Source organism: Eublepharis macularius, chromosome 12 (genome assembly GCF_028583425.1).
Source record: "Eublepharis macularius isolate TG4126 chromosome 12, MPM_Emac_v1.0, whole genome shotgun sequence".
In the NCBI taxonomy this organism is placed as follows: domain Eukaryota; kingdom Metazoa; phylum Chordata; class Lepidosauria; order Squamata; family Eublepharidae; genus Eublepharis; species Eublepharis macularius.
This window is the reverse complement of record NC_072801.1, coordinates 63,944,113-63,971,608: the sequence shown is the minus strand read 5'-3', so window position 1 is coordinate 63,971,608 and position 27,496 is coordinate 63,944,113. Positions and strand designations below refer to the sequence as shown.

At 44.9% G+C, this 27,496-nt stretch overlaps 1 protein-coding gene and 1 non-coding gene across 4 annotated transcripts; both read left to right on the top strand.

Annotated features, from left to right (window-relative positions):
• Nucleotides 1-4,287: 4,287 nt before the first annotated feature.
• BICDL2 (BICD family like cargo adaptor 2) lies at nt 4,288-25,208 on the top strand. 3 transcript variants are annotated; one of them, XM_054992284.1, is made up of 9 exons: nt 4,288-4,945; nt 12,570-12,785; nt 15,395-15,511; nt 16,760-16,906; nt 17,152-17,334; nt 19,264-19,434; nt 19,533-19,663; nt 22,357-22,477; nt 23,099-25,208. In XM_054992284.1, exons 1-9 carry the CDS (start codon nt 4,640-4,642, stop codon nt 23,270-23,272), a joined length of 1,566 nt encoding a protein of 521 aa, XP_054848259.1. In that variant the 5' UTR covers nt 4,288-4,639; the 3' UTR covers nt 23,273-25,208. The 3 variants fall into 3 exon arrangements, with proteins under 3 accessions (XP_054848259.1, XP_054848258.1, XP_054848260.1); XM_054992283.1 differs by having other exon boundaries at nt 19,261-19,434; XM_054992285.1 differs by lacking the exon at nt 19,533-19,663 and having other exon boundaries at nt 19,261-19,434; nt 23,099-23,205.
• On the top strand, nt 20,319-20,423 carry LOC129340751 (U6 spliceosomal RNA). Its single transcript, XR_008598054.1, has one exon. It is a non-coding gene; the product is annotated as a U6 spliceosomal RNA (small nuclear RNA).
• Nucleotides 25,209-27,496: the final 2,288 nt, after the last annotated feature.

Genomic DNA, 27,496 nt, shown 5'->3' with positions numbered 1-27,496 from the left:
TAAGAGCAAGCTTTCTATAGGATGTGGATGCAAATTAATGCCTGCCAACTGAGGAGATGTTAAAAGCACGTTTGCAGTAGCTGGTTGCAAATTTGAAAGCACTGGATGCCCAATATTACTGAATATGAAATCACAAGATTTTAAAAATGCCAATATGAGAAGAGGAAAGCCCTGGCATTGAAAACAAAGGTGGCTTCTTACTAAAAAAAGAAAGTCAGAGGACTGTCAACTCTTAAAAACTGATCAATTCTCTTACGTCTTTTGTAGCAACTTGATCCTAGGGTTGCCTGCCAGCTCTGGGATGGATTTGGGGATTGGAGCCTGGGTAGGGTGGAGTTTTAGGTGGGGCTGAAGCTCAGCAGGTTATAATGCCAAAGAGTCCACCCACCAAAGCAGCCATTTTCTCCAGGGAAACCGATCTCTGTTGCTGGGAGATCAATTGTAATTCCAGGAGATCTCCAGCCACCACGGCCAAATCCACATTCACCCATTACCCGCATGTTTATCGGATATCTTCCGTTTGCCTCCAATCCGCGATTTTTTCCTCTTCGTTCACATTCCTGCTTCCAATCCGTCTTTCTCACGCGTCACTCCGGTCACACGGCTGCTCGAAAACCGCTTTTTTGGACGGGACCTTTTTTCCCGCCCATTTTTTTTTAGCACACTTTTCCGTTATTTCGATCTTGTGTTATAAAGAAACATCATTGAAGATAATGATGCCTCTCTTTCCCCCACTGACAGCACTGATGGCTCTCTCCCGTTTCTTTTTTGGAAATTTGGAAGCATGTGGGAAGCTTTCGTGGCCATTTACTATGCAGGACAGTTCAGTGCTTGAATTTTACTGAAGTTTCACTGCCTTGTGTTTTCTTTATTTTGAATTATTGATTCACTGTAATTTCGATATTACAGTAATATAAAATAAAAAAAAAGAACAGTTAAAAAGGAAGTTTCGCGAGTCCGTTTGGAGGATGGATTCACCCCAAAATGATTTTTCAAACTACCAGATTTTATTCAGAAACAGCATAATAAACCCAATGCTATGAAGTCAAAAACAGTCTTTTGATGACTACGGAGCACTTGCAAGTTGAATCAGCCAATAGGAACTCTTGGAATGGCTGGAGAGACAGGAAGGGGGTGGTTTTTTAAAAAACCATGTAAATTGCGCATTGGACCGTTCACGGCCACCGTGAAACTCCCGTTGAAAAACTGTGACCACATATTCAGGAGAAATGCGAATGAAATGCGTCTGTTTAATGAGGTAATGTGACCATGGCTCGGGATTGCGGGGAGAATGCGGGGAAAATGCGGGAAAAAAGGGGTAATGTGGATTTGGCCCACCTGGAGGTTTGTAACCCTACTCCTGATAATAATATTACTTCAATCAAATTGTGAAAATCTTTCCTTGTTGATTGCTGCTGTTTATAACACAGGAACAGAGCAGGCATTTTTAAAAATCTAGTCAGTTGACAACCCTAGGAGGAAACAGAAGATGGTGTAAAAATACCCGCTGGCTGTATCAAAAAAACAGAGAGGCCTGCATGTATTTTCTCACACTGTGACACGTATTTCTCTTGGCATTGTACTCATTGATGTTCTTTCTCTCATTCACCTCTTCTCTCTAGAGGATGAGGAATGAGAAGTCTGGAGCCATGAATATTGATCAGGTACATTTTGATGTGTGTGTTTAATACATCTGGTCTGGTTAAAGCTTCAGTGAGTTGAACAGATAGGAGGTCTAGGAAATAAATAGTGGGGGGTGTCTCCTCTAGGGGGCACTGTGCCATAGGGACTAAGGCAAGAGCATCACAGTTTCCATATATAAACCTCACCTGTTGTCATCAGAGACTTTGTGTCAGGACTCCTGGGTTCTCTCAAACCCACGCATAGATGCATGCAAGAGAAAGAATGTTTGTTGTAGTCGCTCTCAAGTGACTCATAATAACTACAGTAAGATTTTCAACTTTTACAAACATGCTTTAAAAAAAAACATCTGAAGGGATTTTACCTTTGATGTACATAACAATTATGCAGTCCATTTAAATGTTTTATAACAATACACAGGGCTTTTTTTCAGCGGGAACACAGTGGAATGGAGTTCCAGCCCCTCTTGGAAATGCTCAGCGATAGTGCGTGAAAATAATATTATTTCAAAGAATCTCGTGTGTTTCTTCCTCATTTCCCTCTCGAGAGTTCTGCCACCTCTTTTCTCAGAAAAAAACCCCTGACAATACATAGAGTGTAGAACCAATAAGCTGGCTGGAGATGGAGATGCTCACAAGAAGTGTTCACATAGGGGGATTCCAGTGTGTTTCAGTTATATAATTTTATTATAATGTAATAAATACTGTGTATTTACATCTTTATTGTAAGCTGCTCCAGGCATCTGTCTTTGGTTAAGTATTGGGGAAAAACTGTATAAATTAATACATAAATAAAATATGTTTGCAGCCTAGGAGAAGGGAAGGAAACGCCCTTCCTCCCACACTCCCCGTATAATAAAGTCCTGTACAGCTTGAGGCCAGCATGGCTGCCTTTTTCCATATGAAACTACCCATTCATTCTGGTTGTCTTTGAACACCATGCTTTGGGCACCCCTGCCATTTGAGGATAGGTAGGTGGCAACTCAAGAAAGGGCCTTCTCAGTTGTGGTGCCAAAACTTTGGAACTCCCTCCCTAGGGAGTTTCATCTGTCTCCCTCTATTGTTGCCTTCTGCCAGCAAGTAAAGACTTCGACAATACATCAAAGACTTTTTTGTTTCATTTGACATACCCCCAATCACTGTAATTGACCTTCCTCCCTGGTGTTGGTGTTGTGTATTTATGTGTTTGTATGTTTTTCTTGAGTTACTTCCCATATATACTTTATTTTAAATACTGTTTTATTATTGAAATGTTTTGCTGTTTGCTTCCTTGGGAACCCTATTAGGGTGGAAACGGGGCTTTTTTTCAGCAGGAACGCAGTGGAACAGAGTTCCGGAACCTCTTGAAAATGGTCACATGGCTGGTGGCCCCGCCCCCTGATCTCCAGACAGAGGGGAGTTTAGATTGCTCAGCGGCGCGGAGGACAATCTAAACTCCCCTCTGTCTGGAGATCAGGGGGCGGGGCCACCAGCCATGTGACCATTTTCTCCGAGGGCAATCCACCGAGTTCTACCACCTCTTTTCCCAGAAAAAAAAGCGCTGGGTGGAAAGGAGGCACGGAAATATTTTAAATAAAACAAACAAATAAATAAATGGTACCCTTAGATTCCACACAGGTAAATAAAATAAAACATTTTATGCAATAAAAGAGTTTTATGTTTGTCTGTCATCCTCTCCAAAAGTAGTGGGTGTGTTGCAGGAGTGTAACCTTTTCCCAGCACTCATGCTACGATATTTGGTACCTGGCGGGGGAAAGCAGTGCCTTTCAAAGCTTGCACACTCATTGTGACTGCTGCGTGGAGTGCAGTTCCATGAGTAGTGCAGGCATGTTTTGATTTTAAGTGATATTAGAAAAATGCCCCCGTCTTCTGCCCACACAAATTTGCAAGCATCTTTTATTTTAATTCACTTAATACATTCTTTAAAAGCAATGTGCTTTTACTGATTTATGTGGTGTTTAAACCTGACCTGTTTCTTAAAGCCTTGCTTTAAGAGAAGGGAAGATTTGCAACCAGGATTGCCGGGTTTTGTGAGAAAGAGAATAAAATCTACTGGATGTTAGAACCGGAGTGGCATACCTGTTTTCTATCTGTCTAGTTCAAATTTTTATCCCACCCTTCTTCCAAGCTCTGGCCAGTGTACACAGTTTCTCTCATTTTATCCTTACAACAACTTGGTGAAGTACATGTGGCTGAGAGTATCATAGGAGTCTGGCATTTGAACCCAGGTCTTCCAAATCCTAACCCAACACTGCAATTAGTACATTGTACTGACATGAGCTCTGAGCAGCAGGTTCAAATCTCAGCCCAACCACAAATTCATTGGCAGCCTTCATTGGCCTTCCATCTGTAATATGGAGCTAAACATAGCAGCCAACCTTTCAGGGCTCTTGTGCTGATAATATGAATGCAAAAGGGAAAATGTTGTATTAAACACTGTTGCTATTAATAATATCAGACTAGGAGCCAGGATTCTGTTGGCGCTGTGTGTGAAGAGGAGTGGAAGAACTGAGAAGTTGGAAATTTCCCAAGAGGTAGGAGGGAGCGAGGAGGGAGGGAATTGGATGGACAGGTGAGGGCGTGAACAAGGGAGGAGCAGCCAAGAGAGTGCAGAATTCACCTGTCACAGCCTACGAAGGCAGAGGCAGGATCTAGGAGATAAACAGCGAAACCCAACTGGAAAATGAAGAAACGGAGAACCTAGGAGTCCTAGACAACGTCCCTTTTGCTGGGTTCCAGGAATCGAGATCGTATCCTACCTGGATGGTACTGCTAGCTCTCTCTTTTCAGAAGGCATCTTGGCCCACAGGGAAGTAGAATCCAGCTTTCCTGGTTACCAGCCCCCCCCCACCTTTAACCCCCTAGGAGCTACTGTTTTGCTGTGAACCTAAACACCCCAGCTTCCAGTTTATCCCCCGTCTAACCAGTTAGATACCTCTCCCCCACCCCCTCCCAGCTGGGGCCTCCCTGCCCTCCAGTTCCCACCTGCCAACAATTCCATGGCAACCACCACAGCTTCCTCTATGTACCCTGAGGAGGAAACCCGTCGGACTCCTTTCCCTCTGACCCCACCTGCTCTGGGAGATGAGTTCTATCCCTTTGGGGGTGAAAGGCAGCAATCTTTTGTGGGTGATGTGGTTGCTGGGGACGTGGAGTCTGAAGATGCAGATTTGAGGGTTCTGCTGCAGAGGAAGGAACAGGATCTACTGCTGGCAGCTGAACTGGGAAAGATGCTACTGGAACGGAATGAGGAACTGAGTCGGCGCTATGAGGAGTTAGCAAAGGAGCACACGGAGACCATGGAGGTAAGAGACGTAGCAGGGTGGCTGGAATGTTGGCGGAGGAAGTTCTCTGGGTTCATGCGTTTGCTCATCATGAAAGCCAGTGGGTTGCATTCAGACTATTTTCTTTTAGTTTAGCCTACCTCGCAGGGTGGCTGTGAGGATGAAATGGGATAATCTCTGCATATGCCACTTGGGATTTCTTGGAAGGAGGGTGGGGTACAAATGGGTCAAGGATGGTTGGCTCACACCACCTGTTGTGAAACTGTTTCTGTGCTAATCTGCTGGGCTCCACCTTCTTTCCAAAGAAATCCTGAAATACGCAATCCTACCTCAAAGTTTTACCCTATGAAACCTCCCTCAGGACCCCGAGAGATCCAGAATTCTCCTGCTTCACACGTTATGCATTTCTTCCACAGAAAGTGCTTCCATATAGGAAATATCATATCCCCTTTTATAACTGTGATAGGTGGAAAGTCAACACTGCATGTATAGAAACACTGCATGATCCTGAGATCACATTCCATTTCCTATGCCAAAGTTATTTCTATGTTAGAAAATGTGTTAATGTGTGAAACGACCTAAAGCTTTGTTTGTTTCTCAAAGGAGTTCTGGCTTCCAAGCCCCGTGATTAACCTTCTTTGCCAGCCCCTACCTTGCTCTAACCCACCCCACTTTCAAATAATTCCCAAGGCCTTGACCCAAAGTGCAGCTGGCAATAACACAATGACAACCTCTGGGCATGATACCTATGGCAACTGGTTGAACGAGTCTGGCCTAGAGGAGAATACCACTGAGGTGTGGTGGCACTGTTACGGAGTGGGTATAATTATGGAGGGGGGAGGAAGAGCAAAGTGTGACAAAATGGAACAACGGGAGGAACTGAAAAGCGCCAGGCTGAGTCACCCCCAGGGAACCTCACCCACCTGTTTGTATACTTCCGAGACCCACATATTTCTGTCGCTTACAGAAACTGGGCTTGGTGCCAAAGGGCTGTAGTTTTTTGGAGAGTTGAATAGGTTAGAGAGGGCAGCGGACAGAGGAAATCAGAAAGTTACAGAATCATTCCAGAGTGAAGCTAAAATTATTGCAAGCCCCATTTCCATTCTGTTGTTCTTAATTCAGCCCTGTTTTTGGAACAGCTGTCCCATCCAGGGTGTGTCCAAGTGGAATGGAATCTCGAAACTTTCCCCTCTTGGGTATATTGGTTTCACTGTAGCTAGGGGCACAGCGCTGGGGAAGCAGCACCGTCACTACAAAATTCTTGAGCAAGATTGACTTGTTCCAGCAAAGGGGTGTGTGCAAGGCTTAATTCAAGGCTGGGCTCTGCATTACACGAACGTACAAACTGCTTTACCTTGCCCTGCTGGATGGGTCAAATTAAGATCTGTCTAGCCTAGGGTCAGCAACAACCGTTTGTAATGAATTAAAGAGCCAAATTGCATCAGAATTCAAAGCAGGAGATCAACAGAGCCCGTATAAGTACGTTCATTTGCATGACTAAAAATATACATTGAAACAGTAGTAATAATTGGCATGCTGATTAATAATCTATAAAGTTTCCACAGCCCAAACACTGTTGTGAGTCCTTTATTAGGAAGTGGCACACACAAGGCATCACAATAAGTAATAAATATACACAGTGTTTCAGTGCCCTGGCATAAATCTACGCATGGTTCACATTTGAATTACTGGGAACTAGTCTTCTCTTTCTGTAAAGCACCTCTAAAGTTCCATAAAATCACTGCCTGCCATTCCCTTTATATATTAGTTATTCTAGGCTTCCACCTACCTCTCCAGAATAAAGTTTTCATTTTCTTTTTTAAAAGAGACATATCTAAATCTAGATCTACATTTGGCTCTGGAGTCATAGATTGCAGACCTCTGGTCTGGTCCAACAGCATCTCCTGGGATCTCACTGGTAGAGTAGGAACATGAAAACCTCTCCCTGTTGTTTATCTCTAGCATATGTTATTTTAACGATAGACTGCCTCTGTACATGGTGGTTCCATCACGGCTAATAGCAGTTTGCATCTGGGATTAGAGTCCAGGTCAGAGGATATGGATTCTAGAGAGATGTAATTCCAAGTGTACATGTGCAAAAATTAAGGCTGGATCCCACAACAGTCTTCAGCTGCTTCAAGAATGTACTCTGGAGGTATAAGATTCCTGTGCAGCCAACTGAAAGTCTGGCTCACCAGGTAAATAATATTCAAGAGATTAGAGGATAGCTAGGGGTGGAGGTGAGAAGAAGCAAACAAAGGGAAAAAGGTGGCTCTGGTAAATCTTATTTGCCATCGGAATTAAGACACCTTACTAAGGCATGTGTTGGGATTTATGTTTCCTTTCCCCACCTCCTTGTTTCTAGAATGTCCTGGAAAGGTTTTTCCCCCTTTGAGAGCCTTAAGAGTTACAGGAAAAATAGGGTGTTAACTGGAGGCATCCCCTCAGTGTTGAGGACACACTTTCTTTGCCCCCCCCCCCCGGATTGTTTCTTTCACCCTTACTGGCGGATCAGTGCTTGAAATGATTTCACTCCCAGGCCATGTCTTCTGGTTCTCTAAAGACACATCCTTCCCTAGCCCCTCAGCTGGCTGTGTGCCTCTAAGGCAGGGGTGGGCAATTGTTTTGGCTCGGGGGCCACTTTGTGGGAGCGGAGGTTAGCGAAGGGCCACACCTTTTAAAATGATTGCATTCATTAGTTAACTTTGCATTTCAGAAAAGGTATAAATTGTATCATAAAAATCAATAAATATAAATTAAATAAAATAGTGGTAGTTTTATTCAATTTTACGTTTCTTCGGAGGGTTCATGGTTTCACTAAAGTTGGAAATTTATAGATTTACTGTTGCAAAGACAAAATTGAAATTAACCAGATCAACCGGAAAAGCACATATCTACACTGCGCATGCGTAGTGATGTAGCCGTCCTAGTGGAAAATACGAGACGAATCTTCGGTCACGCACGGGAAGGAAATCTCAGTTCAAGGTGGGTTTTTCTGACTGTCTTGGCAGGCCACAAAAATCTCTGTAGCAGGCCGCATGTGGCCCACGGGCCGCAATTTGCCCACCCCTGCTCTAAGGTCTTGGATTAGCCCCCGTCTGGGTCTGGCATTCCCTGCCTTTGAAGCTACTCTCTTCCTGCCTCAGCCTTCTGGTTTTGACTACAACTGTGGTCCAGGTGACATGGCCCACCACCATCACAATTCCAATGGGGTAGTCATACTAGCTGTTGAATCAAAAACAAACAGGCGGTTCCTTCAAAACTAACAAAATTGTCTCCATGCAGAAGCTTTCTTGGACTAGAATTTTTGAGTCCACAAAAGCCGATACTAGAATAAAAATCTGTTCGTCCCGAAGGTGCCACAACACTGCTGTTTTATTTGAGCCCATCCTGTCTCTTCTGATCAGCGAAGGCCAAGTTTCTCTATCACTCCCATTTCTCTGAAATTTCTGTACTCCCTCCATTTCACCAACAAGTGGGCTACGGCAATGGCGAACGGTGGTTTATGTACTGTATCATGAAGGCCATCCTGAGGGCATCACCTGGAGATAACCTCAGGGTGGGCAAGGGTCAGGGAAGCTTCAGTGCCTAGCATCCCCAGGAGCAATTGGGCTCAAACCCATTTCCTGTGACTTTTTCAAGGTTCGGGGACATAGTTGTCGTAAATGGAATTAGTCAGGACAGGAGGGTATTTTCATTTACAGAACAGGCCTGTAGTTTATTGCACCGTTTGCTGTATGTATTATCCAGTTTGTATTGCATCAGTTTTAAATTTTTGTTATCCAGTTGCTGCATTGTTTATGGAATGTCTTACAGTTTTCTTTATTTCTTTTTTTAATTCCAATTTTGCGTCCTAGTAGGAAAGGCAGACTATAAATATGGTAATAAGTTCTCTAGCATGAAGCAGGTGTGAATTTCTGTGGGGCTTGGTCCCTTCTCCCCCACAAAGTTTCAGACTGGAATAACTCTGCATAGGATCGACAGTATCTGTTTCCCCTCAGCGGCTGCGTGGGGCAAGGGCTCCCCTGAACCTCATTTCAGCCGCACTTCCTGACACCCTCTTCTGCACATGGTTAACATTGAATATGGATTGAAATTTGTAGCGATCAAGGAACTTTTTGTATGCAGCTTCCATAAAATAAACTGCAATCCCTACCCACATCTGCTGTCTACCTAACTATTAAACTAGTCAGCTGTTTCAGATCCGCATCCACCGGCAGTTCCCACTTCTGAGCTTCTTTCTAGAAGATAGAAAGAAAGACTGCACTGCAGGGTTTTCCTCTGGGGGAAAAGAAGCAGTGTCCTTAGGGGTGATTTTTGCTTGCATCTCTGCCTGTGCCACTTGCGCCATGAGCTGTTCTTCAGAGGCCTTTTCCTTTGCTGTGCTTCAGATGTCTGCTTTGCCTTCTTCCTCCCCTTCTCCTGGGCTATCCTTGCCTCTTCAGGGCTTTCAGATGTCTGAACTGAATCTCCTCAGCCTTGAGCCCCCCATTCTGACTGGCTGGTGTGGTAGATGAGGAAGATTTTTCATTTCCTGCACATTTAATTGCTTTCCCCGGAGTCCAGTTTGTCTAAGTGTACTGGGGTGGGGGTGCCCCACACAGGGTCAAGCCCAGCAGCTTTCAGGCCCAGTGGGGTGACTGAGGCACCTTATAAAGATCCACATATCAGCCAGATGATCAATGGCAGCCGGCCTTTTAAGAGCCAGGCGCCCACTGACAGAGGGCCCTTTGACAGCTCTTGGGAAGCTCCACCTTGGGATGTGTGGAAATTGCTCAGAAGGCACTGTTGGTCCCTCGCAGTCCTGGCCACGCCCACTTAGGGCTTCTGGGTAGAGGGAGGCCCTGGACACGCCCCAGGCCAGGGTGGGGCCTATAAAATGCTTGAAAGAAGAGGCTGAGGAGGACCAAGTAGCTCTGGCTCCCAGTTTAGAAGGGAGTAGAGCCAGGGGAGAGGAGGCGGATTAGGGTAGTACCCAGTCCCTGGCTCTCTCTGTCCGACAACAAGGGAAGGCACTTCACAACTGCATAATTATTTGTCTAATACTAATCCTTGCTGCCTAGAGTTGCCAGCTTCAAGTTGGGAAATTCCTGGCGATCTGGGGAGTGAAACTTGGAGAAACCTGGAGAAAGTGGGGTTTGGGGATGGAAAGGACATTGGCATGGCATAATTCCATAGAATTCACCCCAAAAGTAGCCATTTTCTCCAGGTGAACTGATCTCTGTGGCCTGGAGACCAGTTGTAATTCTGGGAGATCTCCAGCCACTACCTGGAGACTGGCAACCCTATCGCTGCCCAGGCGTGCCCAATCTTGCCAGATCTTGGAAGCTAAGTAGGGTTGGCCTTGGTTAGTAATTGGATGGGGGACCCCCTAAGAAGACCAGGGTTGCAGAGGCAGTGGCAAACCAGTTCTGTTAGTCTCTTGTCTTGAAAACCCCAGCAGGGGTCACCATAAGCCAGCTATTACTTGACAGCACTTTCCACCACCAGTCATCACTAATATCACCAAATCTCACAGAATGGGTGATCCGTGCTCTCAGTCCTATGTGCTATAATAGGCAGGCTGAGGTCTCCTAGTTACCAGGCCTCAAGGAGTAAGCCCCTTGGATTCTCACTCTCTCAGCTTAGAAGCACCTGTTGCCCCTCTCTCCCTGTTATCCCTCTGAGGTCTCTAACTGCCTCCACAGTGGTTATGTAGTATGTTTAAGCTTGGCCATAGAAGGAGCAAATAGAACACACACAAACTGTCTTTAAACAAAAATCCTGAACTAATTCAGTAAGCAGTTGCATCACATGAACATCTAAAAAAATAAAGAATAAAAACAGAATAATTGCATCCTTCCCTTCCCTAGTTCTTTATATATAATAGGCTTGATGGAGTAGACAGATATGTTTGTCTACATATCTGCCATGAGTTTTTTCTGTGTTCTGTGCTGGGTAATGATCCTCTGAGAGTACACGAAGTTGCCTATTGATAGCCTGTTTGGCTGGGAGTTGCTTATCTCACAGGTACCTAAGATGGCATCTACTTTCGTTTTCACAGCCGCCAGAGAGAGTGTCCTTGAAAGCCTGCTGAGCCTGGGAACTGAAAATGACTTCATTTTTGCTTCTCTCCTCCACTCCCTCTCCCCTCCTGCCTCAAAAGCCCTTCCTCCACCTCCTGACCACTTCGCACCAGAATCTCAACCATCCTTATCCCAAAGGCAGGAACTTTCCCTATAACTGACTCCTCCAAACTTCCATACATCATTTCTGCCAATGACCTTGTCTGAGGATGCTGATACTGATAGATCTCTAATAAAGTTACTTTAACTCATACCCTTGAGTGTGTGCAGTGGAGTACTATGAGGATCTAACTGCCAGAACCTGACATAGGTCCTCAAATTTCAAAGTCTTTGTTCTGTCTAGTGTGCAAACGTGAGAAAGCCATTCAGTCTTATAGCCCCCTTCCAAGTCTTCTTCAAGACAAAGGGGGGCATGTTTTATTTTCAACTTCTTTCCACAGAGCTATTAAAGATTCTGCTACAGGAAAAGTCTGGCACTCATCCAATGTGACAAGCACATTGGACAACTCCCCCCCCCCATTTAAGAATAGCCCTGATTCTTCTCTGTCCAGCTGCAGAGATTTTCATAGCAGCAGAAGATTAACTGGTGCCCACCCCACCCCACTACCTATTCAAATCTACCTGACATCCTACACAGGATACACACAAGATGGGCCTTAACATCAGGGCCTGAACATACTGTGAAAGCCAGTTTGGTGTAGTGGTTAAGAGTGTAGGACTCTAAGCTGGGTTTGATTCTCCACTCCTCCACTTGAAGCCAGCTGGGTGACCTTGGGTGAGTCACAGCTTCTTGGAGCTCTCTCAGCCCCACCCACCTCATAGGGTATTTGTTGTGGGGATAATAATAGCATACTTTGTAAACCGCTCTGAGTGGGCATTAAGTTGTCCTGAAGGGTGGTATATAAATCGAATGTTGTTGTTGTTGTTATCCTTCCCCACTTCTCCCCTCCCCCACCTCCTTTTTGTTTTTTAACATCCAATGTGATGAAAAGTTCTGGAGAAAGCTTATACTTTGATATCTATTACCTTTTATTTAGACCATCCAAGGTATATTTGCTTAGCACAGCATTGGAGCATAAGCAAAGTAGAAACTCTGAAGCTTAGCATCAGAAAAAGGAAATGTCATGACGGCATATGCGAAATGGGGAGACGTTTCACCACAGCCAGTGAAATAGATGTGAGCAGGGCTTTTTTTCTGGGAAAAGAGGTGGTGGAACTCAGTGGGTTGCCCTCAGAGAAAATGGTCACATGGCTGGTGGCCCCGCCCCCTGATCTCCAGACAGAGGGGAGTTGAGATTGCCCTCGGAGGTCAATCTAAACTCCCCTCTGTCTGGAGATCAGGGGGTGGGGCCACCAGCCATGTGACCATTTTCAAGAGGTTCCAGAACTCCGTCCCCCCACGTTCCCCCTGAAAAAAAGCCCTGGATGTGAGGGAAGGCCAGAGGCTCAGAGACAGCAACTGGCTCTAATGCCCCCTAACAAGATGAGGCAGGATTTGAACCAGAGACTTAATGGCTCACAGTTTATTCTTTGTCTTGCCTTGTCTTACCCTCACTATTTTTTCTCTTTTTCTCTCCCAGCATCTTGAACAAGAGAAACATGAACTCCGCCGGCATCTTGAATCAGGTCGGGCCGAGTTTGAGACTCGTGTGACAGAACTGGAGGCTGACTTGGGGGCTGCCCGAGCCCAGCTGGGACAGCAACGACTGGAGCAGCAGGACACCAGCCGTGAGAGCTCACAGGTTGTCCTGGACATGTCAGAACAGAACCAGCGCCTGGTGGAACAGCTCAGCCAGGTTAGAGTTGGTCAGTCGGTTAAGGGGAATGGGAGGGCTCACATGTTGGTCAGGAAGGCTAATACTGCCTTTTAATAGATAAACAATGAGCAGAAATTCAAAAGTGAAGCTTTATGCTGAGAAATGCTGCACCTGCTGACTTCCTGCCTGTCACTCAGCTGATAAAAGGTTAAGGATCCAGCAACATTGTGGGAGACCAAGTTTATGGTTGCAGTTAATGAGAGCATGGTTCTGCACGCAAATACACTAAAGGATGTGAGGGCCCAGAATATGTTTTAGCTCAAGGTACTAATGATCTTTACTTTGATCCTGTGAAAGATATGTCAGAGACAGGGGTGCTATTTAGGGAGGGTACTATGTACTCCCATACTTGGACTATATGACTTCAGCATGCAGCTGGGGGAATCACGTGATTGGTAGCTTATCCACAGTAAAAAACTGTTGCAGCATAACTTGCAAGTTATGCTGCAAGAAGCAATTTAGCTAGTCCTCTCCATGATGAGCTAGCTTTCTAAGTGCAGGGAGATTATTTTGCAGGAAGGGGAAGGGGGAATTCAAGCAATGGAATGTTCAGACATTTGGAAATGTTGCTCTAGCAATTGAAGGATACTTTTTACAACTCTTAAAATGGTTAAGACGATAATATTGCTATCTCAGACAATGAAATAGAATATTTCTATACTTGGGTTTTGTTTTTTAAAAGTGCTGGATCCACCCGCATCCATAACCGAGACCCAAGCTACAAGTGACACCTTACACAGGTTGGACACTTGTCAGCTTACCTCAAGTTTTGATGGGAAATGTAGGCGTCCTGGTTTTACAGCTTGGCTCTCCATTACAGCTGCGAGACCAGGATGCCTACATTTCCCATCAAAACTTGAGGGAAGCTGACAAGTGTCCAACCTGTGTCAGGCGTCACTTATAGCTTGGCTCTCAGGCAACGAATACAATAGGGAGGAGAATTTGCTTGAAAACATCTATTCCAGTTGTCCCCACAGTACTGGGGAGGGGGCAGAGCTTTAGATCTGTCTTTTAATTGTTTCCTCCTTCCTCCTTTGTGTAAAAAAAAAAGTCCACACCCTTCTAAGCCCATTGACTTCAACACCTTAGAAGGGTGTCACTCTCTGCTTAGGATGGTACTGTTAAGAATGTGGTATGTGCATGGAGAAGAAACCAGATCAAGGAAGGTGAGAGATGCAAATGGGCTTTATGCGCCTCATTTATTTCCGGAACACAGTGTGTGTGTGTGTGTATGCAGCCTGTTGCTTACAGTTCTCCTTTAGAGTCTAGTGAGCCACAAAAGCAGGAGGAGGTGAGGTGTGCCCTGTGAACAGTTTTTGTGTAGAACAAGGGATCCATTGGAAGCAAATGAGTTTCCTGGTGAGGTCACACTGCTTTGTTGTTACAGCACCAGTCTGGCAGGATTCCAAGAATGTGGGAAATGAACAGCAAGGAGGAGTTGATAACAAGGTCAAATAAATGAGATAATCTTTCAATGCTCTCTGCATATTGAAAAGCAATAAATAGCAATTCCATGTTCGCCATGGCAATACTTTGAAGAAATCTCCTGCCCCCAACTGCCCCTGGAGCAACCGCATTAGTGCCTTTGTTTCCTGGAACCAATTAAATAGAATGGAAAAGATTTCCCTCTCTATCAAACAAATTATTAGATTGTTCTAGGAACTGGCATGGCACACAGCCAGCGTTGTGCTATGGATTTGGTAGTTCTTGTAAAACCTTGAGAATTTCTTTACTTTTAATGCTCAAGTTTCTAGTTCTGGGGTGAAAGGTCAGAATGTGGCATACTGGTCAAAGATGTATGAACTATTTGTAATAATAATGCAATGCTTAAGTAGCACTTTGGTGTCCAAATGGCTCCATACAAGCATTCGCCTCTCCGTCTTGTTACTCCACTGAGCAAATCTGGAAGCCTTCCTCCAAATGTAAGTTGAAGGAAGGTTCTTTAGTCTGAGGGAACTTCCTCCAGCCTAAGGCAGCATACAGGCCATTAACTTGTTCTGATTCTTACAACAGACCTGAAAGGTAGGCCAGTGTTACCTCTATATTGCAGACAGAACTGAGGATAAGAGAAGTGACTTGTTATTGCCACCATAGTGACTTTGAGCTGGAGGCAAGATTTAAACTCAGGACTTCCCAGATCACAACTAGCTGTCTTAGTTTCTACGCCACACAAACTCCTACCATCTGAGAACCCCATATCTCTTAAGCTGAAAATGAACAAGTGAGAGGTGGGTCAGGAAAACATGTGTTTCTGCCCCCTGTAAAATTCAAGGTGCCTCCTAGGAAGTTTGCCTCATCCTTCTCCAGCATGCCAACTGTGTTTATTCAGTAAAGGAAAGGTGAAGCATTCTGCACGTGCTTCTCTTTTCTTCATTGATAGATGGGGTATAAATTAAGTAAATACATAAATAAATGGTCACTTTGTAGCCCTTCCCCCAACTTGCTGGGTTTTTTGTCTCAGTGGTAAAGCCAAAATGCTCTGTGCATGCTCAGAGGCACTCTCTTTGTCACAGATCCCAAGAGGGGTATTCAAAAGAAGATCAGGGGTTGGCTAATGACAAAATCCAATATCTGTTCACTGCCCTCAGGTCTCCCAACTGGAGCAGCAGCTGCGGGAAGAACTGAGCCTGCTGCGAGGGGAGCACCGGACCTTGGCCCTTAGCAGTGCAGAACATGCTGCCCGAACACAAAGCCTGCAAGCTGAGGTGAGAAATTGAGACCCCTTCGTTGCCATTGTTGCCAAGGGATGCTGAGGAAGGCATAGATTAGGAGCAGGCCATGTCACTTTTCCCATCTTGCCCCTAGAGGGCACTGGCTCTCTCCAGTTTGTCATATAAGAAGACAATAGTGCCCTAAACACCCGGCACTTAATATTTGAAGAAAGAGGTACCGGGGCTCGCTCTTTAATGAAAGCCTCTTGTCCTCCCCACCGACACTCTCCTGGTTGTATAGGAGCTAGTAGTGGTTACTCCCATGGGAGAGGACCTTCTGCATATGCCCAGAGGTACTCTTCCTCACTGATCCTTCCACTACCTTTCTTAATGTTACTAAACCTAAGAAGCCTAAACCAAAAATCTTCATCTGTTCAAGGGCCACATTGCCCCCCCCTGCTAGCCATATAAGCTCCCAAATGGATTGGAGCCACCAGGAAGAAAATCTCTTCTCTCCAGCTGCTAAGCCTTGCGAGGTGGAGAACTCTGATTCCAGACATTACAGAGGAATAGGACATGTTTGTGTGTGTTACCACAGGAAGGGCCTTTTTTAGTGGCTTCCTGTTGTTACACATATTGTGTGTTCAAACCCAGCTTATGAAGGCAGGACAAAGGAAGAAGGTCATAGCCCATATCTGCCTGTCAGTTCCTGAATCTTTTCTGAACTGCTCCAGGGCTGTATGTTTCATCTGTGTCCCTCCAAGCCAACCAGCTATTAGGCTGTTCAGGGTCCCAAACGGCCAGCTATTTAATTTATCGGTATATTTTTACTCAGGACGTTTTTTCTGGGGAAAAAGGGGGTGGAACTCAGTGAGTTGCCCTCAGAGAAAACGGTCACATGGCTGGTGGCCCCGCCCCCTGATCTCCAGACAGAGGGGAGTTGAGATTGCCCTCCGTGCCGCTCAGCGGCACGGAGGGCAATCTCAACTCCCCTCTGTCTGGAGATCAGGGGGCGGGGCCACCAGCCATGTGACCATTTTCAAGAGGTTCTGGAACTCCGTTCCCCCACGTTCCCCCTGAAAAAAAGCCATTTTTACTGGGGATGGGGAAGGGGTGGCGTTCGGCATTTTTTCCTCAGGCAGCAAAATGACTTGTTACCTCCCCCACAACCGCCTCAAGATATGGACCCTCTAATAGGCATTAGATATTAATTGCAACTAGGTGATGAGGAGATGGGACCTAACTCTGAATTGAAGGAGACAGTGACCTGTGTTTTATCCTCACTCCTCGCCCCTTCCCCAGAATCTTCTGTTACAGGAGTGGAAGCAAGATTTGGAGAGACAGACGCATCAGCTTCGGGAAGAGAATGAATCCGTCCAGGCCCTGGTGGACACCTTGCATGAAAACCTCCTTCTGTTACGCAAAGAAAGTCATGAGAAGGAGCTGCGGGTAAATCTCTTATCACAACAAACTCTAAATGTGGCACCACACTGAGTATTATAGGTTAGAGGCTCAGGAGGAGTTGAAGGTGTAATGGGAAGAAAACAGTTAATGACAATAGTAAAGATGGCGGTATGGGTGCATTTTCAGAGGCCTGTTTGCTCTTTGATAAGGTTGCTCTGCCTCACGGAGGAACTTTCTCCCCACAACCAATTTTCACTTTCTTCCCACTCCTTTCTGTTCCTCTTAACAAGATGCAATTACTCGAAGCCGAAGCGGAAGAACTGCGGGCCTCCAACCGTCGTCTTCAACATCAAGTCAAGGAGATGAAGGAAGAGATCCGGCTGCACGACTTAGATACCTCAGTCAATTCCATCCAGTCAGAAATCGAAAACAGCTTGGAGGATGCTCCGGGAGCACCTGGGCAGGCCCTGAAGGTACTGGAAAGGCAGGGGGGCTTATGGTTTATGCTGTGAGTTAAACTTTCATTGTTATAAAAATCGGAATCTGTGTACCAATATGGGAAATGTAGAATACTAATCCACTTTGGGGGCATGTTTGGAAATCCCCCAACTCATCTTTCCTTTAGGATTGCCAACTGTTTGCAGAAAAAATGTCCCTTTTTTAGAGGCTTAATTGGATGTTAATGATTAGGTGATGTTACTTATCTCTGGGCCATGAAAAGCTTCCACTGCTCGTTAAGCCTCTGCTAGAGGGACACGACTCTTTTCTCCAGGCCCACTGGTAGCCCTTGCCCTCCATGATAAAATACTTCTCAAGGACACAAACAGGCCAAATCCCAACGTTTCCTCTACCCCCTCCTCTGCCGTAATTAACTTTCAACATTCTGGGAGCAATAACATTTGATTTATATAGCACCCTTCAGGACAACTTACTGCTGCTACAAAGTCAATGTCATTATTATCCCCACAGACACCCCCTGAGGTATGTGAGGCTGAGAAAGCTCTGAAAGCGTTGTGACTGAGCCAAGGTCACCCAGCTGGCTTCAAGCGGAGGAATGGGGAATCAAACCCGGCTCTCCAGATTAGAGTCCTGCCGCTCGTAACCACCACACCAAACTGACCTCTCAGAGAATATGAGAATGCTCAGCTCTCCTCAGTGCACAAGTGGAAGGCATGAATGTTCTCTTTTTAAAAATTTCAAATTCATATTTTTTGCATACTTTTGGATACCCCCCATGTATTCAGAAACCACAGCCTAGCCTCCATGTGGCCTCATTTCAATGCCTTCCTGTTAGGCACTAAGCCATGAATTTTGATATTACTGGAACAAGTAGGGAGCCTGCAAATAATCTGCAGCAGGGAAAAGAATATTGACTGGGAAACTTCCCCCATCCAAAATTTCCCTCATAAGAAACTATAAATTCTTAGCTGTTAACCAAGTCAGTTTCCACATCCCCTTTTCCTTTCCCCTTTCTTTAAACAATTATCAATTATCCTCAGTATTCTTTGGCTCTTATAGCATGCTGGTCCTTCACAAGCGCTTCTCCTTTTTAGAGTTTACAAGTTTGCTGCATGTCTTGTGAGCCCGGAATACCCAGGAACCCATCTTGTTTGTTTCCCTAGTCTGCTAATAGGATCTCTGATTCAGCAGCAGCATCACTTTTTCAGATTTTTTCCTCAAGTTTAAAAACCAATCTGTTTCATATATCTGAAAAGTGCTGCATTCTCATTTAATTTTAGTGTTACAATCTAGTACAGAGTAGAAAAGAACTTTGAGGAGGAGGGGAGGCCGAATCTTAAACTGAAGCAGAAATTATGTCATCCTTCTTCCACCGTTTCTAGTTCTGCGAGCTGCTGGGTTGATAAAAGAAGAATATGTGAGAGTTTTATGCTGATTTTTAAAAAATCATTTAAAAACCCTGTTCCTTAAAACTGACATTTCAAAAGTGAGATCTGAAAATGTTTAAATATCGGATTCTGTATAAAGTTTCTGGATCTGTGGAAACTTTCCACTGGATTGTAATCCAGGACTGCTGTTAAGCAGACCTGGGGGAAATTCACACACCCTTGGCACGTCCCGGTGTTGCGCTAAATGTTCGCTAAACACCCGGAAGTATAGCGTCTTTCTAGCGTGATTTCAGAAATCACACTAGAAAGACACTATACTTCCAGGTGTTTAGCGGACATTTAGCGCAACACCGGGATGCTCTGAAGGCGTATGGATTTGCCCCTAGATTTCATTCGTTTCAGAAAGACTAAAACATGCTTAAATGTATACCATATGATATTGTGGTGCGAGACAAAGGATCCCTGCAAAAGTCTCTCCACGGAGGTAGAATCAGATGCATTCTAGCGCCACAAATCTCTCACCAGCTTGTGCACGTGTTTCCTCTGCCTTAGCAGATGGTCAATGGCACCGGCAAGGCTGCTCCTGCTGCCACAGCACCAAAGAATCCCTCACGGAGATCTGAGGAGGAGGAGGCTGAATATGCCAAAAGGGTGTTAGCTCTGAGCCATCAGGAACAAGATATTTTGAAGCAGAAAGAAATGGAGATCGTGAAACTCCAGGATCAGGTAGGGGACACTGTTCCTCTCTGTTGTAGGGCCCTGCGTTGTGGGATTGCGCTCAGGGCTTTGGGGGAAAACAAAGTTCCCTGCGTTTTTATTCCCAGGTCACTCTGCAGTATGTGGAACTTTGCAGTTTAAGGTCAGAGATAGAGAACCAAAGGCGCCTGTATCAAGAGAGCAACCGGGATGAGGCCTTGAAGTTAGCCATATCGGATCGGGATGAGGCGATAATAAAGTAAGTGCTGTCCATAGGCCCTGTTGATTTATTTGCAACTCCCCAGTTACAAATACCAGCTAAGACAAACAACGTATCTAGCACAAGCCATTCAGACCACCATATCCAATCTATACACTCAAAAAACTTGTATGCATCCAGTTGCCTGTAATTTTTCCCCATCATTCGTAATTTGTTCATATATCTTTCATTTTTTTTTCTTTTATGTATGCCTGATTGTTCAATCCCACATCTGCTTAGCTTCCATCGTTTTATATCATCTAGTGCTCCCCAGCCCTTTTCTAAACCTCAGGCTTGTTCCTTTATGTACAGTTCCCAAAATGTATTCAGATGGTCTTTATCTGCGGATACTGCGGCTGAATTCCATTTTCTTGAAATATTTACAGTGCAGTCCTAAGCAGAGTTACACTTCTAGAACCACTTAGCATTTAGTATTATGCTTCCTATAAGTTTTGTGTACAAAATGTTAACATGGTCTCAGTAATATTAGTGAGGAGTGTGCTGGGATCTCTGATCTCTGTGCGCTCCTGTGACCAGTTCACTTTGCGATCAGTGCCAGCAGTTTTGAGTCCCTTAAGTGTGCTTCCATTGCCCATTTGATTATTCATATGAAGTGGGGTTTTTTTGCACTGTTCCCGTGATCAAGCATTAATAGACAATCAATGAAAATTATTAAAGGAGAAATGGGAACGAGACAGAGAAATGTGCATGGTTCCTGTAAAAGGATGATACACAGATCTGTGAAGCACTCTCCCTCCTCCCTTTAAAACAATGCCTTGTACTATTTTTCTACACATTGTTTGGCCCACTGCCCTGGTTGCTTTTTTAGCAGAGAGATTTGTTCAGAAACTGTTAAGCTGGCTTTCCTCTAGAACTGAGATGGACAAATTATAGTGTGGGGCCCACATCTGGTCCACAGGAACTTTTCTTCTGACCTGATACTACTTAACAACGTGTAAGGAACGTTGGCCAGCTGGATCTCTGCATTGGTTAGTGGACTGATGCTCTTTAAAACTGCAAAACGGCTTGAAGGCTGAATGCCGTTAAGAGCAGCTGCATTGGAGAAAGGGCCACGTGGGCATCCGCACTCACTGTTGAGGGCTCCACGTTGGGTGCTGATCCTTTCTGTTTATAGGCGTGGAAACAGACATTACGGAGTACCTAGGGACACTCAAGTGAATCTCATTTCACGTGTCTCCCCTCCAACTTCCTATGCACTTGCTCACACAGTCACACTTCAATTTGCTCCGCGTGAGTACATTCACGCGTTCGATATCAGCTCCTCCTCAACTGCTAAACGTAGCCCAGGCTCCCTTGTTATTGTTTTTTTAAATTTATTGTGAGGTGCCAGTGTTTTCCATTTTCCCCTTCCGATAACAATGTGGTCTGAAATGGATGCAAAATGTTGCATTATGTTTCTATAAAGAAATATCTCTGGCTATGCCTTTCTTTGCTACCCCGGCAGAACCTCTCCTCCGTGGGTGGCCTGTAGGTAGGGTTGCCAACCTTCAGGTGGGGCCTGGAGATCTGCCAGAATTATAACTGATCTCCAGACAACAGAGAACACTTCGCCTGGAGAAAATGGCTGCTTTGGTGGATCGACTCTATGGCACTATACCCTGCTGAGGTCCCTCCCCTTCCCAAACCCCACCTTCTTCAGGCTCCGCCCCTAAATTTCCAGGAATTTCCCAATGTGGAGTTGGCAACTCTACCTATTGGCCACATTAGGCAAAGGTGCTGAGCCTCCACTGTTCCTCTGCTTCTCCCCTTCACCTCCTCTCATGTCCCTCAGCTGCATCAAGGGTTGCGGGAGCTAATCTCAGCTGCCCTCTTCGTATCTCCTTCTCCATGGAGGCTTTTCCCCATCAACTTGTCAGGGTTATTCATTCAAAGAAAAGGACCTTAAGCTACCTCAATTAAATCCCTGTTGCCTGAGATACTGTCCTCTGTAATTCTCTATGTTAATGAATAACTTAAAAGGAAGGGAATTAACTAATATGATCGTAATCAGTTGCAAGCTTGCAGGCATTTTTCTTCTTACTTTAAGCCAGGGTTTTCCAAGCTTTCTGGCTCTTGGAACCTTTTCAAGAGGGAGTAATCTGCTGACGAACTGCTGCATTTGTGGTACAGAGAATATGGAAAGCACCCTGGGGTGCAGACTAAATCCCTGTCAGATCCCGGCCAAGCTGCTAGGTCTACTCACTGCTCCATATGAGCCAAGAGTACACCTTTCTTAGGGTACACCTCTGCAGTCGCATGATTTTGGGAGTAGAGAATGATGGACAAACATTCAGGAGAATCACAGAGAGCCATCTTAGTCAGTTGTGGCCAAAAAAGACCAAAGTCCAGCAACACCTTAAAGCCTAACGGCATTTATTTCAAGCCTGTCTGGACCCGGCCAGATGAAATTGGAGGGCCACGTGGACATCTGCACTCACTTTTGAGGGCTCCGCATTGGGCTCCTTCCTGTCTCTAAGAGTGGAAACCCATATTACGAAGTACCTAGGGATACTCAAGTGAATCTCATTTTATGTGTCCCTCCTCCACTGTTTTATGCCATAGCTGGCTGACATCTTCAGGCCAGGATGGGAATTACATGCAAAATCAACTCTTTCCCCCCCCCACACACTTTATTGGGGTGATTGCTTATAATATTTATTAATTTCTTACCTTCGTCTTCTCTGCCTCATTAGGAAAGGCGAGATGGAATTGGAACTGGCAAAAATCTCACTGGAACGAGATTCCATGAGCCAGCAATTATTGCGTGTTGTGCGGCAGAAGATGGCTCTTTCCCAGGAACTAGAAGCTTGGCAGGTGAGGAACAGACAAGATTTTCCTGAGGTTTAGCCCAGTACCTTGAAACACATCTGGATGCCCCAGGAAACCTTTAATAGTAACCAGTGCCAAATGTCAAAATCCCAAATTACCACAAAAACAGTTTTGGCTCCAGTGACTTTAATAAAATCCAGATTTACACAGCGACGCAACTGAAACGAGCATGAGAATTTTTGGTTCTTTCCCTGCATTCACAATTTGTTCCAAGTTAGCTTTGTGGATTCAATCCAGTCTTTAAGAAGATCCTAAAGGGGGAAAGGGCAGTCCTGAGGAGAAAGAAGAGAAGGAGAGGCAGGATGGCAAAAGCAAAAACAAGAGTTTTCTAAAGTCGAGGATTGAAGGAATCTCTACATGTTCCCAAAAGAATGGTTGAGAACAAAAGAGCTGTATGGTAAATTGCTATGGAGAGAGAATGCTAGGCCTGAATGTGTTAAAAGAAAAATAAGGATGAAAGGGTTACAGGAGGGAGGAGGAAAAGAAAATTAAAGGAATCTACCATGAAAAGGAAGAATGTTAAGTGAGAAAATGAGGGAGTTTCTCAGAATTCCTGGTTTTCACTGCCTGTCCGTGCTCACGTTTCCTTTTCTTTTGGATTCCCAGGATGATATTCAATACATCATCCACCAGCAACTGCTCCAGAAGCAGCAGGAATGGACTCACACCATCACTCCTTCACCTAAGAGCCCAACACAAGGCAAAAACCCTCCTCTTTTTCGCCGTGGCACCAGCACTCCCAATGGTACCGGCTTCCTCTCTCTTTTCCGGAAAAGTTGAGGGGCCTGGAGATGATGGGGAACTCCTGAGATGCTTGAAGAAAGGAGGTGGAGGGAAATATAAAATGCCAGTACTGGATAAAGAACGAGGCTGAACCTGGACAGCAGTTGCCAGCGAGATGCATCTGGGGTTGAATTGGCTCTAGAGGCTCATCAGTTTAATTCTAGGCCAAAAGAATTTGTTTTCTTCCTCTAGTTCAGTCATAAGCGCATCAATACCATTTCTCCATCAGTGAGGCTGACATTCTGAAGTGGTCTAATGGAAGGTTCAGGGCATCATATCCAGTCAGAAGTTGGTCCTTGCTGCTCAAGCGGGGATCTAGATACCTACCATAATTCACATCTGACTGGGATCGGTGGAGAGTTCTAAGATGTATCAGTGGATCAGCCACTCCTGCCAATGAATGTCCCACATCACTCTTGGCTTGGTAGGATATTCTAGTTTGAAAGATATGCATTGATCCAGGTGGTGGGTAAGTGGTAACATAAACCACCATGACCAGAGGGACGGCATCAATTGGCCATGTGATTATTATTACTATGGGCCAAGTAAAACTCACACAATTCCCTTTCTTTATTGGCCAGCAGGATTGCCTTCTTCAGAAAATATTGGGTAATGGCAGATGCTCTGGATTACTCAACAAACAACCCCCCCCCCAAAAAAACTATTGATCTTTAAAAAAAAATTCTTCTGGCCATTGTACACCTGTCTGTACTCCAAAAGATGTTCTGGATTACCCAAATGGTTAGTCAGTCTTCTGAAACATGGCTCCACAGAATTTTCTAGAACCATCTACAGACACAACCTTGTCAGATCTGTACATGCCTCCGCTGCTTGGCTTTTTGCCAAAAGGGGGCCTGACCTCTTAGGTACTGATATGTTTACTCTCTTGTAGATTAAAAGCTCTGACAGTAGTGGGCATAAATAACATTATCTCACTACAGTGAGGGGGTAAAGAAATCATACTTGACTTCTTAGAAGTCTGAAACAAGGACTGTCAAATTGTCCATCTTGGAAAGTAATGATAATTGCACTGCTGAACAATCCACTTGTATGTTCTGAGGCTGTGCCTCTCTGTTCTGTTAGCACTTTAAATGCCTGTGTTGCCCTGCTTTGCATTTTGGCTGCCTTCCTTACAGACGAACTCCAAGGAATCGACCTGTGATTGCGCACTTGAACAGGAGGATGGAGAAAAAAAGAAAAGACCCTGCTCACTTGTCTTCTTCTGGGACTGGGATTCTTGAAACGTCAAGGTGATTTCAGCATGGTAGTAGAAAGTGCCATCAAGTCATAGCTGACTTGTGCTGACCCCCCCCCCCAGTGGGGTTTTCAAGGCAAAAAACTAACAGAGGTGGTCTGCCATTGTCTGACTCTGCAACTCTGGTCTTCTTTGAAGGTCTCCCATCCAATTACTAAACAAGGGCCAATCTGCTTAGCTTCAGAGATCTGATGAGATCGGGCTCACCTGGGCAATCCAGGTCAAATTTCAACAAGGGGGTGCTGCCAATTTCTCTGTCAAACTGCACACTAGCAGCATCATTTCCCCCACCCCTCCAATAGGTGGCGATGTTACCCACAATATACTAGGGCTCCCGCTTTGCCCAGGTTTTCTTTGCATATATATATGCAAATAAGAAATGGTCATTTCTCTCCTCTGCACCTGCAGGGCTTGTTCTTTCCCCCTTTCCCTCCTTATTTCACAGGAACACATTAAAAATACACAAAGCAGATACTATTGTGACTTTCCCCCCCAGCTACTTAAGGCATGGGGAACTTAAAAAAAAAATTACAGTTAAATATCAAGGCTGACAAGATGAACCAAAATATTTATCTATAACAAAGAAAATGTATGTTATAGTGTTCTGTCATATATTTTGTTAATATAAGTTTAATAATATTCTGTTTATTAAACAAAGATGTATAGTTTTAAACTTCACATTTTTAAATTTTTATTTTATTTATGTCATTTATAGTCCACCTTTCTCACTGAGACTCAAGGCGGATTACATAGTGTGAGATCAGTACAATCAGTAAGATGGCTGCTGGGTTCTTTGGGAGAGTGTCTTTATTTATTCATTTATACCTCTCTTTTCTCCCAATGGGGATCCAAAGTAGCTTACAATATCATTCTCCCCCCACCCTCCATTTTATCCTCACAGCAACAGCTCAATGAGGCAGGTTAGGCTGAGAGAGAGAACAAGTGAGCCAGGTCACCGAGTGAATTACCATGGCAGAGTGGGATTCAAACCTGGGTCTTCAAGAGTTCAGCACTCTAGCCACCACACCACACCACACCACACCAGCTGTGATATTAAAAAGAACGGAATGTTGGAATATGAGATTCCTGGGTTCTTTGGGCACACATTATTCATGAAACTGCAGACACTTGGATCACTAAAGCTGTGTCAGTTTCCAAAATGATAGGCCTCAAACCTTTTTTTGTAAATCATTCCCACTCTTCAGGGCTTTTTTTCTGGGAAAAGTGGTGGAACATGGAACTCAAGACCGCACAATGACGTCACTTTGGGTCAGCTGGAACAAGGGTTTTTTTTTTAAGTTTAAATTGCCCTTGGTGAAAATGGTCACATGGCTGGTGGCTCCACCCCGATCTCCAGACAGAGGGGAGTTTTGATTGCCCTCCGCGCCACTCGGCGGCACGGAGGGCAATCTAAACTCCCCTCTGCCCGGAGATCAGGGGGTGGGGCCACCAGCCATGTGATCATTTTTAAGAGGTGCTGGAACTCTGTTCCACTGTGTTCCCGCTGAAAAAAAGCCCTGCCTCTGTTCATCTTGAAGCTCTCATCACATATATCAGGCTGCAGTGAGTCATTTGTAGGGGAAATGGACTCTGCACATCCTCAGAGATCCTTTCTTTTATGGTATGTCTTAGAACTATGGAGTTTGAAGACGGGGGATGGGATTTAGCTCTGTTGAGTCTTGGTCAAAGTTAAATCTTGAATAAGGGAGAAATATTTCTAGGCTGCATTTTTCAACTTTATTTAAACATATCACTGGTTTGGGCTGCTTTCCTTTCTTTTTATGAACGAACCTCAAGAGGCCTTGCTCTCTCTGGATGAGAAACTAGAGAAGTTATCTCGAATGTTGTTTGTGTTTTCAGTAGGCTGGTGACATTTCTCTCCCCTCCCCAGGAAAAAAAACCCTCAGTTTATCACAAATTTGTTTATATTTTATTTAATTTTTAACGTATTTAATATTTTATTTAAAATGTTTATATGATGCTTTCCCACCCAAAATAGGGTCCCAAGGTGGCGAATAACAGAAATGTAAGCTACCTAATCAGAGTTTGGTTCCGTTTATTTTTAAACTTTAGACTTCAGTCAAAGGCTGAGGCTGTTAAACTGCATCTGCTTAAAACCAACATGACCAAAGGCCTTTTCTTCTAGCTGGGCAGGCACAACCCTCGTTCTGGCAAGAGACTCTCTTGGCTCTTCTGCTGGTGCCCTCCCCCCCCTTCACACCAGCTGTGCCCATCTGGGTGGCATTTTTCTACACGCAAGTGGGCCTAATGAGAGAACAATGCAGCTATTTCTTGTAACGCTGAGGGGGTGGCTGCAGTTGGCATCCCAACCCTCCAGAGCGGAATGTGGAACGGAGGAATCGGGCAGATGTACAGAGTAAACAGATGAGAGACCACTGTGACCAGCTCTGGGCCCAGCCCCTGAGCTGTAGACTCACATTTCCATGATGGATGGGTCTGGGAAGAAGCATCAGGCCTCCCGAGAGGGATCTAAAGAGAAAGAGCCAGGACCTAGGAGTCCTCTTACAATCTCTTCTTTTCCTTTCTAGTCTCCAAGCCTTATTCCAAAGGCCAGAGCACCCTCTCTCCCAACCTCCAGGCACACTTCTGCTAAAAATTCAACAGGAAAAGCTTTCTTCTCCATGCAGGAGACATCCACACCTTTGAATGACTGCCTGCTGTGCAGCTCTTAAAATACAGGAGCCCCGGCTACCATCCTCCGCCAAACCCTACTACTTCAGAACCACCCCAAGTTCCCTTCTTAATTCCTCCCCTGCTACCTCCTTTAATAATAACTATGCTTTTATAAAGCTCTTATAGACGGATTAGTGTCTCACCTAGAGTGATGAACAAGTTAGTGTTATCCCTGCCTCTGTGCCCAATCCCCTGATAGGCTGCCTGAGAAGTAAATCCCAATTCAACAGGACTTCCTCCACACCGGTACTCCCCTCCTATGCAATGCTACT

Coding starts and splice junctions, on each gene's coding strand:
- BICDL2 (XM_054992283.1), top strand. CDS start 4,640: ATGGCAACCACCACAGCTTCCTCTATGTACCCTGAGGAGGAAACCCGT. Junction 15,512..16,759: donor CACAAAGCCTGCAAGCTGAG/GTGAGAAATTGA, acceptor CCCCTTCCCCAG/AATCTTCTGTTACAGGAGTG. Junction 16,907..17,151: donor GTCATGAGAAGGAGCTGCGG/GTAAATCTCTTA, acceptor CCTCTTAACAAG/ATGCAATTACTCGAAGCCGA.